Raw genomic sequence first — 13,435 nt, forward strand, 5'->3', positions numbered from 1 at the left:
TATTTAAAAGAGCTTTTTTTAAAAGAAAACAGGAGCAAACATTGTGGATGAAATAAATAAACGAGTGAATAAATGAAGACAAACCACTTTTATTTGTTTTTTTAATCTACTTCTGTACAAATATATATATATAAATGTAATCTTATTCTTATATTCATATATTCTTGCACTTTCTGCTTGTTGCACTTCTGGTGAGATGCAAACCTCATTTTGTTATCCGAAATTTGTATTTTGAGTAATGACATCTCATGAGTGGGATATCCTGACACTCATCATTCACTGTCACATCAAGTCAAAATGTTGGACAATGGCGCCACCTATGGAAACATTGACACACACCACTCGTAACACCTACATTAGAGGAATGGTTTATTCAGCTACTTCAACCAGTTCACTGATAAATAATAACACGTTTGTATACTTGAGTGCACTGGAAGTCTGACTGCAGTATGTTTATTTTTAACTTTGCCATTTTTTGAGTATAAAAGGGTGAATTCAGTTTGTTATTTGCCAAATAAATAATACTTTTTTTAAATTGTAGTTATATATTATACATATGTATGCTTTCTGGAAGGTTCTACAATTACAAACAGGCAACAAGGATGGGCTGTGGCTCACCATGTCTCTCAGTACTTTACCTTTTACTAACATACATTTATATACAAATAATTTACACATTTACATACACAGGGTAACAGTGTTTGTATTGTTCTGATGTGACATAGCTAATTTACCCAGTAAATATAACAGAGTACAAATACTTTGTTGCTGTACTTAAGTACAAAATTCATGCATGTTTTAAGCAAATTTTAATTTTACTCCACTACATATCCACTAACTGTTTTTGTTACTCGTTACTACCAAATAAAATCAGAAAAAGTCGTCAACATGGGGTTAAGTGTCTTTCTCAAGGAATTTAACCCACAACCTCTCAGTAGATAGACAACTCACCCTACCACTGAGCTACCATGGCTCAATCCTTACTTTTTACTTGTTTAATATTATATTAATATAATATTTATTATTATTAAAAAAAGTGACTGCAATTTCTGCCGAAGTCATTTTCTGGTAAGATACTTAACTAGCCTACTTTAAGGTAATTTATACAAGACTGCATCTTCCTTTCGTTGAATATAAAAGATGTGACCAGACTGTGGATTTTGGTTCTCACTGTTTCTCAAATAGCGCCCTCTGGTGTTACTGGGAAGTAACTTCAGCTTCATGGTCACATACACACACAGTGACGTGAGTTTGTCACAGACGGATATGTTTTCATGGCTGTCTATATTTAGATGTCTGTAATCCTCGTCAAAAAAACAAACAAACAATAGGTGTTCTTGGTGGATAATCTGGAATAATCTCAGGGAATAGAGAGAGTGATGGGCTCGGTGAAAAAGGACAACAGACTGACGGGCTCTCAGGGCTTCATGTGCATCGGTTTCGCCGGTTTTTTCAGCAGGACGGTCACGTCGCCACTGGAGGTGGTGAAAATCAAAAGCCAAGTGGGAACTTTCCACAGTAAACGAGGCTTTTGTCAAAGTTTCCTCCTCGTCTACAACAATGAAGGACTTCGAGGCTTTTGGAAAGGAAACCTCGCCTCCTGTCTGCGGCTGTTTCCTTACAACGCACTTCACCTCACAACGTACAGAAAGTGAGTCAAGTTCACGCTTGAAAATAAATAAAAACACAGAGGGTTCGTGTCGTGTTGCCAATGGATGTTATTATCTTACTGTATTACCTGGTTACTTTGTTTTGACTCAGCTGACATTGGGAAGTTTGTTTTAAATGTATTAAAAACAAACACATCTGTAATATTCTGTTAAACTTAACACACTAATGTTGATGAACACGATGAAATAACGATACAATGTTTCGTTTAAATGGTTTATTTCATCCTTGTAGCTTAACATTACTTCCTGTTTTACTGAACAAGGCGGGCGCAGCTTCTCTTTGAACCAATCAGCGAGCCGGAACTGCTCAGTCGATGTTTCACTGTGGAAGGTTTCCCTCAGTTTTGTCTCACAGGCAGTCAACAGCGACCAGAATCTGAATACTGGAAGTAATTATATATATATGTAAATACATATATATATATGCATGTATGTATGTATATATATATATATATGTATGTATATATGTATGTGTATATATATATGTATATATACATATATATGTATATATACATATATATGTCGTAATGAAACTAGTAGAACAAAATAAAATAGCTTTATGGAATTTACATTTAATTTTGGATAATCTGTTAATCTAGCAATTGTGACAGTGTCATCTCGTGATCAAATTAGTTAATTCTAATGTTTTACAGTCTATCACTGTGCATTAAAAAGCAGTGATTTATAAATAGTTGCAGAATATTTTTTCTCTCAACTGACAAATTTACCTTATTATGTTACGGTTTGGCCTAGTGCCACTTTTTTTGTCCTATATCACAACCTCTCTTACAACTTATGACATTTGTGCAGATGCTTTTATTAACAGGCTAAAAGCCGCCATTTCCCGAAACATACAACATGGTGACGTACGTCTCTTTTTGTTACATATTTCCATTATTTAGTTAAGCGTTACATCATATTTAGGGTCATATTGGTTTCTGCTTTTGTCTTTTTCTGACACCAGATCCAGTGATTTTGGCCAGTTTCTGACTGACGATGAGTATTGTATCGGCTCATCCTGAAATGAAGTGTAGAAATAGAATACCTTTTGGTTCTCCACCATTGTTTTGACCGTAATTGGGGAATAAAATATGAAAAATATGGTTTATATTGTCTTAACTACTGACTAGTACTGGTGTTTGACACTTGGCATCATCGGCATGAGAGGAAAGTGCTGCCTGCGAGGCTAAACTGAGGGCATAAACATTATAATATATGCAGGGTTACTACAGGACAAAACATTGATGGAGAAAAGCAACAGAGCATAGAAGAACATGGTTCCGGTGTAGTGTCATAAATTCGTTATCTACTGTGTGTAGAAAGTGAAGGGCAGTGAAGCTGCATCTGAGTGTAAACATGTGTCTCACTGACTGTAAGCACATGTATGGACTCTAACCACTGTTTTACACTGTACACTGCATTATCAGTCTTCACGTTATAGAAGAAATAACTGTGCTCTTATCAACCCTGTGGGCTTTTACAGCATCATTACTTTTATAAAAGTGTTTCTGTTCACTTTTCTCTATGTACATTCACACATTCTGCGTATGATTCAGTTACATTTATTGTCATATATGCCATGTTTGCATTTTATATTTCACATTTCACAGATAACAAATAATGAATAAACAAAACAAAATCAACATAGAATGTAAAATACGAAGTGTAGACAAATATGACTATGTAAGAAGAACAGATTTGAGTAGTGCAATAGTATGTATGTTCAAAAACGTGTGTGTATATATATACTGTATATATTGTATCTGTTACGTTTTCTTAATCTTATTCTTTATTTCTTTCCAGTGTTAAACTCTGAAGGAGTAAATGTATTATGTTCATTGATTCTAAAAGCCTCAGGGAATGATGGTGTTCAAAATACCAGCCAAGTAATGAACTAATAATCACAATCCAAAATCCATGATTTTCAGTTTGCATCAAATTTAAACTTCATATGGAACCACCACATGTGTAGTTTTAGACTCGAAATAAACTGTAAAAATATGTTTTTATTCCAGACAATTTCAAAAACCGTCTCTCTTTCTTCTAACAGTGACTAATGTTTCCCCTCCTCTGGGTGCAGGATAGTCCACCTGCACATGGATGAACTGGGCTTCATCTCTCAGTGGAGAGCCATATTCGCCGGTGGACTGGCTGGCGTCGTCGCAGCTCTGGCCACGTACCCGCTGGAGGTGGTGGAGACCAGGCTCATCGCTCAGAACTGCAGGCAGCCCACGTACATGGGTGTGGTTCACACTCTGTCAAAGATCTACAGGAGTGAGGGGCTTCTCGCGCTCTACAGGGGCTTTTCCCTCACTGTCCTAGGTGTGTGTTATCGCATATCGGCGTCTACAGACCAGCACATTAAATGTCCGCCTATTATTAAAGTGTTTCTGTTCTTCTGCTTCAGGTGCATTCCCCTTTTCCATCGGTTGCTATGCGGTCTACATGAACCTGGACAAAATCTGGCAGGAGCCTCCTTTTCGCTTCTCTCCCCTGCAGAACTTCATCAGCGGCTGTTTGGCTGCAGGAGTGTCTCAGACACTCTCCTACCCTTTTGAAACAGTAAAAAGGAAAATGCAGGTGAGTCACTGACCCTTTTTGAAACAAAGCAGCAAACACAGATAAATACAGAAATGGGAAAATAAGTTGGCGTGGACATTTATTGACTACATTAAGTATGATTTTGATTGGATGCTAGGGTACTTAGTAGGTGTTATTTTTTACCCAGAACATTACTCGAGACAACTAGTGAGATACTGCTTCTTACAACTGAGGAATACTGCCAAATTAAGATCTCACGCTTTTATTTCTTCTCGTTTAGACTACTACGGCTGCACGCCGCTTAACTAACACTTGCAAGAGAGATCACGACACAGCAGTTTTAGCATCACTCCTCTGTGAAACTGTTCATTTTACGGTACATCTTTAAAGTCCTGCTCTTACTTTTAGAGCTTTATTCCCTCTTACATCTCTGACCCGATTTTTGTATGTATTTTTATGTCTCTTTTAATATTTCTTGTATTTATTTTATTATAAAGCACTTGCTGTATAAATAAACTTCACCTACTTTCTCGGGTAAATTGTTGATTGAAGATTATATGATATTTAATTTCAGTAATCATCTTCAGTTATCAAACAATTTATTACAATGCAGTTTACTGTTTTACACTGTGTTTTTACATTCAATAATTAAACACAATGTAACTAGACATTGCTCCAATTTTAGTGCAGCAGATTGTTGGTTGTATTACCACCTTTTGTCCAGAAGGGGGCAGTTTGATTTCCCTAAACTCACTCACTCAAGTCACTGAACTTTTTGAACATGCAAAGTTGTTATTCTTAAACAGCAGCAGTTTCCCCATCTTTGCTCTTGAATTAAATCCTTTGTGGCAGCCCATGGCCAAGTGGAAATAGAACTTGGCATGTAATTGGAGGGTTGCTGGTTCGAGTTCCCACCCATTTTAAATTTTTTTAACGTCAGGACACTTTGTGAACCCATCACCCTGGTCATCAGAAAGCATATCTCTCTGCACCACAGCCCTTTTAATCCAGCCAGAGGGTGCCTTCATGTTAGAAAGGACACACGGGGGAACAATGGCGCCGCAAAGGACAGAATTCTACATCCGGTTTTATCGGCCTATTATTAACCACCACAAGATTCAACAGCAGCTGGGAATGTGAACGTGTCCTGGGTCTGCAGAAGCTATAGATAAGTTCTCTAAAGATAGTCACTAACTATCAGAGCGACTGTGTGCGCCCTGTTCATCACACCATTGATATCATTAGTTTTTCTCTACAAAGACAAAAGTGTTTCACTTATTTAGGTAACGACTCAGCTCAGGTGTGTGTGTGTGTGTGTGCGCGTCTTTAAAAAAAGTTAAACTTTAAAAGCCGGTCCGAGAATAGATAACAAGAACACGGCTGAGGATGTTTGCTGAAGCTTAGGGTTATGACTTAAGCCGAGTATTGTTTAACCCAGCAGCGAGGTCGACGTTTTCCCCGACAAATAAAGACGTTTGAATAGTTTTATAACTATCACGGCCACATCATCTCGTCGGGAACCTTGAAAGCATCTAAAGTTACATTCCTGTGTCACATGACAGTCAGCCTGCAGGACACGGTGTGACTGCTGCACACATGGAGAGCCTTGTGAACTTTTATGTCACCATACTTTCCATCTCTTATGTCAAAGTGGCACTTACAGTATTATCCCCCATTTTTGCCCCAATTAGGGCCCAAACATGAACACCAGGATTACTATTAGAATAATAGATTACTATTATTGTTATTTATGTGGCTTTCCGGTCATTTTTGATGGGTTTAACATGCATAAAAACTCTGGAAACTTTGCATGGACTGGCGGAAATGCGATTTTGTTGTCGTTGCATACGGTGTTATTCATAATTGTGGCGGTTAATCTAACCATATTAAATAATATTAAATATTTATGTTTCAAGCTGCAGTGCATATCGTTTGATGATGTTTTTACTCTGCCTCTCTTTGGTCTTCATGTGCAGAATACTCAAAAAAATCAGACCTGACTGAAGGAGTGTTTGTGTACAGCGCTGCAGGGGCGGGCGGGGTGAAGAAGCGCATCACATCCGAACAATAATGTCTGCCCCTGTCTGCCTTCAAATCCCAACAAAAAAATAACTCGCTTACAGTATTCTGCATTTTAAACTCTTTAAACGTCATCTACTGTGTTGATCCTGTCCGTTTTGCTTCATCTTAACTTTTTATCTTTGACTTTTTTAATTTGTTTGTTTTATTTTATGTTAACTTAATATGTTGATGTTTCCCTGGGCGCTTCTTTGTGTCTGTTTGCAGCTGTTTCACTTCGCTACACGAAATCTAACTCTTATACTGAGAAACACAATTTAAACATGCATGATTCTGATCAGCTGCTTTAGAAAGTTAACTAAGTCTCATCACAGGTAAATCCGTAAAGAAAGGTCACAAGGGTGACTTATTTCATATTTATTGCACCATTTCACCATCATAACCCTTCACTTTTATTCCTCCTCTCTCAGGCTCAGAGTGCCCGCCTCCCACATTGCGGTGGCGTTGACGTCCATTTCAACGGGATGATCGATTGTTTCATTCAAGTTGTCAAGAACAAGGGTGTACTGTCGTTGTGGAACGGTCTGACAGCCAACATCATAAAGGTATATATTTAATCTGTCACTCTCCCCCCCCTGGCTAGATTACAGAATACAGTTGAGCCAATAGGAGCTGGAATAAGTGCACGTGCCGTGTCACATTGGTGTCTGTATGACGGAGATAGGATTGTAGCCTTTGCAAAAGGGTAAGTGAATACCGGGGGGGTGGGGTGGGGCACGGAAAGCAATGTTCAGAGTGTGAGTCGTAACAGAAATATCACCAGCGAGGTCTGCCTCTTGAACTTTATGCTACTTTATGCTAGCTGTGGAACTACGTCTGTAAACCAGAATATCAATCAGAATGATTTATGAAAACCCAAACCAGATTCTAATCTTCTTTGTGACCATAGCTTTAAAGAGGAAGTAAAACGGGTATTATATTATACATTAAAATGAATTAAATAAGTTCACGGTTGATTAAAAAGGAAGAGTAAAACAGACACTCTCCATTGTTTTGAACTGTTTTTCATCATCAAGGTCATTGATGAGGTCATTGGGTGTCATCTCTTCACAGATTGTCCCCTGTTTCGGCCTCCTTTACACCTGCTTTGAGATGTGTAAGCAGGTTTGCCTCTACCGTAACGGGTACATCGTCTCGCCTCTGAGCTCCCAGCTCGCACCGGGGGTGGACCAGAGCCTCGGGCCGCACGAGCTGCAGGAGGTGAAGCGCTACTTGAAAAACCGGAACTTTGGCTCAGGGGAGTCGTCCATTGGAAACCGCTGGTGAAATGTTACGTGACCACACGTGTGGTTATTGTGTGGATACTATTAACTATTAACTATTTAGTGGATATAATGTACAGTATTATGCACAAAAGGGTTGTATTTCAGGATTAATGCTTCCATAAAAGCAAATAACATGCATTTACGTTATTGTTTATCGTCAGCAGCCGTCTACCTCTTTGAAAACATCATTTCACTGTTTTAACCAGAAATACTGTATAACATGTGCCTCAAATAGTGCCATACTATAGAGATTATATTTTTACAGTACAATGAACTCTACGTTCCAAGTGTGAGTGGGATCTGGAAAATCATGGATGAAATGTGTTTATGACATTAAAGTGTTTCTTTTTTAAATATGTGTCTGTATGTGTCAATACACACAAACATCAGGTCATTTGTCCATTCGCTGCGATACTTGTAGTCCACTAGTGAAAACTCATAGGTTTTGTAGTTTATAAGTAATTAAATAAAAGCCAAACACTGGCTGTGATGTGATGTGCACATGAATACATCATTATCCTGTGTATTTAGTGTTAAAGTGTTAGTTTTACTTACACTGTGATATTGACATTTCTACTTAAACATTCAAACTTATTCTACTGTTTACTGTTTTTTCAACAACCGCTTGTTTCAAACATGTACGCCAAACTTGGGTTTATTGTTTGGATAAGAAATGCAAGAGATATTGCTAAAAATGTGACAGATATATTACTAAACGAGCCACTCACACGGCCAAAGACCGTTCTGCCAATACAAAGAGGGTACGCAAGGAAATGGCATGTATTTATGTCCTTTCTATGCACTTTTACGGTGTGCAGACTTTTACTATTAAAACAAAGTATCTTAAATAACTCTGAGGACTGTGGATATTAACACGTGGAACAAAGTGACACTAAAGGGCACTGACAGATGGGACGACCTTTACCCACAGGAGCTTATTAAGCCTCAGCTGTTACCCACTGACCTCTGACATGACCTTCAGTCAATAAACGGGACCCCAACATTTTAATGTATCAACATGACATTCAGCTGTGACACGTGCAGGCACGCGACGCAACTCCGCCAAACTCACTAAAACTAAAAGTGAGTTTGACACGTGTCAGTGATGAGGCACAGACAGGCAGACAGACAAGTCTCAAGTGAAGGACAGCGTGGACGCCCACCACCGCTGTGTCCACCGCTGCGACCCCGCGTCTGACCAATGAGAGGCGAGAGAGGCGCAGTTCACGTTTTTTCTCGCGCTCGATCTCCTTAAATCTCCTGTCTCTTCAATTGGACTCGGCCATTTTAACCTCACCGGCGAACCCAAACCGAGGGAGAGTGGGACGAGTTGAAGATGAGTGAGCAGGCTATTTCCTTCGCGAAGGACTTTCTGGCTGGCGGCATCGCCGCAGCCATCTCCAAAACAGCTGTAGCTCCCATCGAGAGAGTCAAGCTTCTGCTGCAGGTCAGTGTCCTCTCATCTCACTACACCTTTATTTATCTATCTTCTTCATTTGCAAACACCTGGCAGCCAAGTGAGCCCAGAGCTGCATCTGCACCACATGTCTGCTGCAAATTAAACTCCTTATAAAGTGAAAAAAAACGTGAATCTAAACTTGGTTTAAACAAGATTCATGTAAATATGGTGCATTAGAAAGAGTAGAAGCTCTGTAAGCTATTTAAAGAATTATTTTTATCACTGAAATTCCAATTGCAAACTAATATAATTAAAGTTCAGTTCATTATTTAGTGTCTAAAAGATTTCAAATGTACCACACAACACCATCCAAACATATTTTATTCACATAGTAATGGAAATTAACCCAACCAGCCCTTCGAAGCACAGATGAGGAGTGACCAAGCATTATACTTGTTACTTAATGCACCATGCAGTAGAAAAAAGCTCTGTTCTCTGAGGCAGAAACTACAGTCCTCTGGCTATCTGCTCTTCACATGTGCTCATGTGCCATGACAGGTGTATCATAGGCCTTGATTGCAAACAGACAAGGTCAATGTAAGTATTTTTGCGCCATGGTTTTCCACTGCATCAGTGAGTCTCTACCCAGCACCAGCTGCTACTGCTGCAGTAGTAGGAGGAGCGGAGGGAGGGAGGGAGGGAGGGGAGAAGAGGGAGGAGGTGTGAATTGTGGCACAAGTGCCATCAAGAGTTGTACTCTGACACATGGACGCAAGTGTTTTCTGACAGGGAGACGCATTAGAATCACAGGAAGTGTGTGTGTGTACTTGGTGAACGGCAGATGAAGAAATCAGATTTGTCTTTTCCTGCCTTCACTAACCTCTTCCCTCCTGGTTTGATTACAGGTGCAACATGCCAGCAAACAGATCACCGCCGACAAGCACTACAAGGGCATCATGGACTGTGTGGTCCGTATCCCCAAAGAGCAGGGCTTCCTCTCGTTTTGGAGAGGGAACCTGGCCAACGTCATCCGATACTTCCCCACTCAGGCCCTCAACTTTGCTTTCAAGGACAAGTACAAGAAGATCTTCCTGGATGGCGTGGACAAGCGCAAACAGTTCTGGAGATACTTCGCCGGTAACCTGGCGTCCGGTGGCGCTGCCGGAGCCACCTCTCTCTGTTTCGTCTACCCGCTCGACTTCGCCAGAACGCGCTTGGCGGCTGACGTAGGCAAAGCCGGAGCCGAGCGCGAGTTCTCGGGCTTGGGTAACTGCTTGAAGAAGATCTTCAAGTCTGACGGCCTCAAGGGTCTGTACCAGGGCTTCAACGTTTCAGTACAAGGCATCATCATCTACAGAGCTGCTTACTTTGGCGTCTACGACACCGCAAAGGGTACGTTTTCATTTTTCAAACACTGCAAACGCTTTATGTCTGCTTTCTCATCCTTACCTTTTGAAGGTTTAACTTTGTTTGACTCTTCTCGCGCAGGCATGCTCCCAGACCCCAAGAACACGCACATTTTTGTCAGCTGGATGATCGCTCAGTCTGTGACCGCCGTCGCTGGTCTTGTGTCCTACCCCTTCGACACCGTCCGTCGTCGTATGATGATGCAGTCTGGCCGCAAAGGAGGTAATATCTGTAATAATGTCTGCAGAGGTTGATAAGAACATCTGACTTTCTTGTTTTTGTTACTAGAATAAAGGCACGTTTTGTAAATGTGTTTTCCTTCCAGCTGACATCATGTACACCGGCACCATTGACTGCTGGAAGAAGATTGCACGTGACGAGGGCAGCAAGGCCTTCTTCAAAGGAGCGTGGTCTAACGTGCTCAGAGGCATGGGCGGTGCCTTCGTGCTCGTCATATACGACGAGCTTAAGAAAGTCATCTAAAGTAGTCGGGGAGGGGGGTTTTTTGTATGTCCACTGTTCATGTTGTGAAGTTCTGTAAAATATGTACATTTGGATGCAACAGCAGTTCTATATTTATAGGGACCAACTAGTATTTTTTTACTAGTTGTACTGGGGGGACCTGTTATGCACTGTATTTTTGGCCAATGCTTTTGTTTTGCCCCTTTACCAGAATGTCATTCCCTGAACACAGGAACCATGAAGGAAACAGAAGAGAAAATAAAGGCAAACTACTGAGTGAATTTTTCCCTGCCTGGTTTTTATGATGTCATGCCATGTAAGGGGGGGTAACCGTGCAGACATGAGGGTAGCTGCAAGTCCTGACTGCGCAGGACCGCTCCAGGGATCATTTGGCAGCCTCTTGTGTGAAATGTAAGCTTTGAGCTGCAAGACGTATTTGATTGGAAGCCAAAATCAGCTGAGAAAGTTGACCTGCTGACAAATCTTTAACGGGAGACTTATTTACAGGCTAGTAGACAGGACGTCGGGAGCTTTAGTAGTTTTTGTGTATTGCTGGTTTGATATTCAGCAAAGCAAAGGAGCATCCAGGCTCACCTGTAGCAAATGGATTATTCCAAACCTCTGAAGATGCTTTTGATTTTCTGCAAAGCCTCTTCTTCAACCTCAGTTGGTGTTTTAACCTTGAGCTGTCATAATTGGTTATATAGGTTCATAGTTCATAGCTGTAGGGCTGTGTATTTTTAGAGGTGACGCAAATTGAATTGCTCCTGACATTTGATATTACCGTCCATAAAGAGGCACATGTGGCCTCCACAGGCAGGACATTGTGCACTTCATGGCCCATTTGCTTTTGAAACCAGTGTGCGCCAGCTTCACTTTAAAGTCTTTTTCCAAGTATGAAACTGTTATGGGAAATTTTATACTTGCATCACAACTATTCAGAATGAGCAGTGTATGTGTAGTGTTCACATTAGTGTGATTTTCGGTACATGGTCATGCTTTATTAATGTATGAGGTGTGGGAAACCTCCATCTCAGAATAATGTGCTTTGGTGAAGAGGCCATTTGTCACAATATGTATTACTGGAAAACTCTTTAGTAATCCAGGATACAGACTGATGACAGTGTAGTTCCTAATCTTTAAATATCACAGGATTCCTTCTTCACTGTAGCTGTAATTACTTCTATTGAAAGTGTCACCACATAATTGGAGTCCATAAGACTATGTTAACATTTAGGTTTTTCCATGTAGGCTAACATGCCCTCAAACCAAATCTTCCCCCAAAGGAGCCAAAGTCATAAATATGTCAGTGATGTAACAAATGTGTCCCTCACTCTATTTATACTATAATTTCAATTACGTTTGCTCTAGTTTATACCATTTTAGTTAAATGTGGGTAAAGTACTAGAGGAAAACATGAAGCAACTGCCAATAAAGTGTTCATCTGAAGCTTTTATGTGTGAGCGAGATTAATGTGGTGATCATGTGAGCTTTAAGTGCACACAGCTTGGCAGCAGCAGTATGTAGACACTCACTGTGCTTTGTGGACACTTCACTTAAATGGAGGACATAGCCTCATTCTATCAGATTTCTTGAGTAATTCACTTTAATCTTCCTCTCTGTGATTTATAAAGTCTTGGACATGACCCCTGACCCCCAGGGAAGTCTGTTTTAATACTGTTCTGAGACATCCATTCCCAGCAGACCCTGTCACCAGGTAGCACGTAGTTAATCCACAGCTGCCCCATTACAACTTCAACAGGGATTAGTGAATCAGAGGCAACAGAAGTCACAGCCGTTTACGCTCTTTTCCGTCTGTCAGTCTGTGTGGCTGTAGATACAGAATGCTGAGGTCACATATTTGACACGTGTTGTCGGCACATTCTCAGATATGAGGTGCAGCTTAAGTCTGTCTGGTCACCTGCGGTTAAAGTGCACCATGGAGGGCAAGGTCAATTAGACGGTGACCTCAGTAAGTGGATGAGTCATGTAAAACATCCTGTCAGCATTCTAGTAAATGTCATGGACTGATTGTGTCATTGTGTTTACAAAAGGGGACAGAAAAAACCTGATTCTGTATAATAATAGTCACTATCTATGACACAATGGCTCTCATTATAGTCACAGATTTTACTTTGACTCTTTTAAAATCTATCTATCTATCGCTATCGGGTGTGATGTTAAAGGTCCATATTGAAATGTTCCCTTCTGTTAAGTATCTTTATCTAAATAGGAGATTATAGTTAAGTACAAATGCAGAATTAGAATAGGTGAAAAAGTCAGGGTTACATTTTAAAAAGGCACTCTATCGTAAGTGAGAGTGAGCACACGCAGGTCTCAGGTCACTGGAGCTGTTCTGCACACAGGCTTTAAAAAAAGCTTTGTGTCAGACGAGCTGTTGCATAACTTCAGCTGTTAGAATGAGTGACGTCAGTGCTTTGAGGAAAATACACACATGCGGTTAGATACTGCCACCATAGTCCATGTTTAGGAATCTACTACAATATCTGTGTAAAAGGAAAGAAACTGAAGGCTTGTTTCTAGTTTGAAAATGGACGTGGAATTCTTACTTTGCAATTTCATAATATCCTTGTGTTCATTTTGACACATGT

General features: G+C 40.3%; 2 protein-coding genes across 2 annotated transcripts; both read left to right on the forward strand.

The window, feature by feature from the left end:
- The first annotated feature begins 1,209 nt into the window (after positions 1-1,209).
- Positions 1,210-7,909, forward strand: slc25a43 (solute carrier family 25 member 43). The gene is made up of 5 exons (XM_044039711.1): positions 1,210-1,651; positions 3,751-3,992; positions 4,078-4,250; positions 6,701-6,835; positions 7,344-7,909. The coding sequence occupies exons 1-5, from the start codon at positions 1,380-1,382 to the stop codon at positions 7,554-7,556; spliced, it is 1,035 nt and encodes a 344-aa protein (XP_043895646.1). The 5' UTR covers positions 1,210-1,379; the 3' UTR covers positions 7,557-7,909.
- Positions 7,910-8,822: 913 nt separating this feature from the next.
- slc25a5 (solute carrier family 25 member 5) lies at positions 8,823-11,104 on the forward strand. Its single transcript, XM_044039669.1, has 4 exons — positions 8,823-9,002; positions 9,860-10,346; positions 10,443-10,583; positions 10,687-11,104. Exons 1-4 carry the CDS (start codon positions 8,892-8,894, stop codon positions 10,842-10,844), a joined length of 897 nt encoding a protein of 298 aa, XP_043895604.1. The 5' UTR covers positions 8,823-8,891; the 3' UTR covers positions 10,845-11,104.
- The last annotated feature ends 2,331 nt before the right edge of the window (positions 11,105-13,435 follow it).

The sequence above is a fragment of the Solea senegalensis genome, linkage group LG12, assembly GCF_019176455.1.
Source record: "Solea senegalensis isolate Sse05_10M linkage group LG12, IFAPA_SoseM_1, whole genome shotgun sequence".
Taxonomy (NCBI): domain Eukaryota; kingdom Metazoa; phylum Chordata; class Actinopteri; order Pleuronectiformes; family Soleidae; genus Solea; species Solea senegalensis.

Excerpts from the sequence above, each read along its gene's own strand:
- slc25a43 (XM_044039711.1), top strand. The coding sequence starts at position 1,380 with ATGGGCTCGGTGAAAAAGGACAACAGACTGACGGGCTCTCAGGGCTTC. Across the intron at positions 3,993-4,077 it reads CTTTTCCCTCACTGTCCTAG|GTGCATTCCCCTTTTCCATC; the intron begins GTGTGTGTTATC and ends CTTCTGCTTCAG. Across the intron at positions 4,251-6,700 it reads CAGTAAAAAGGAAAATGCAG|GCTCAGAGTGCCCGCCTCCC; the intron begins GTGAGTCACTGA and ends CTCCTCTCTCAG.
- slc25a5 (XM_044039669.1), top strand. The coding sequence starts at position 8,892 with ATGAGTGAGCAGGCTATTTCCTTCGCGAAGGACTTTCTGGCTGGCGGC. Across the intron at positions 10,347-10,442 it reads CGTCTACGACACCGCAAAGG|GCATGCTCCCAGACCCCAAG; the intron begins GTACGTTTTCAT and ends CTTCTCGCGCAG. Across the intron at positions 10,584-10,686 it reads GCAGTCTGGCCGCAAAGGAG|CTGACATCATGTACACCGGC; the intron begins GTAATATCTGTA and ends TTTTCCTTCCAG.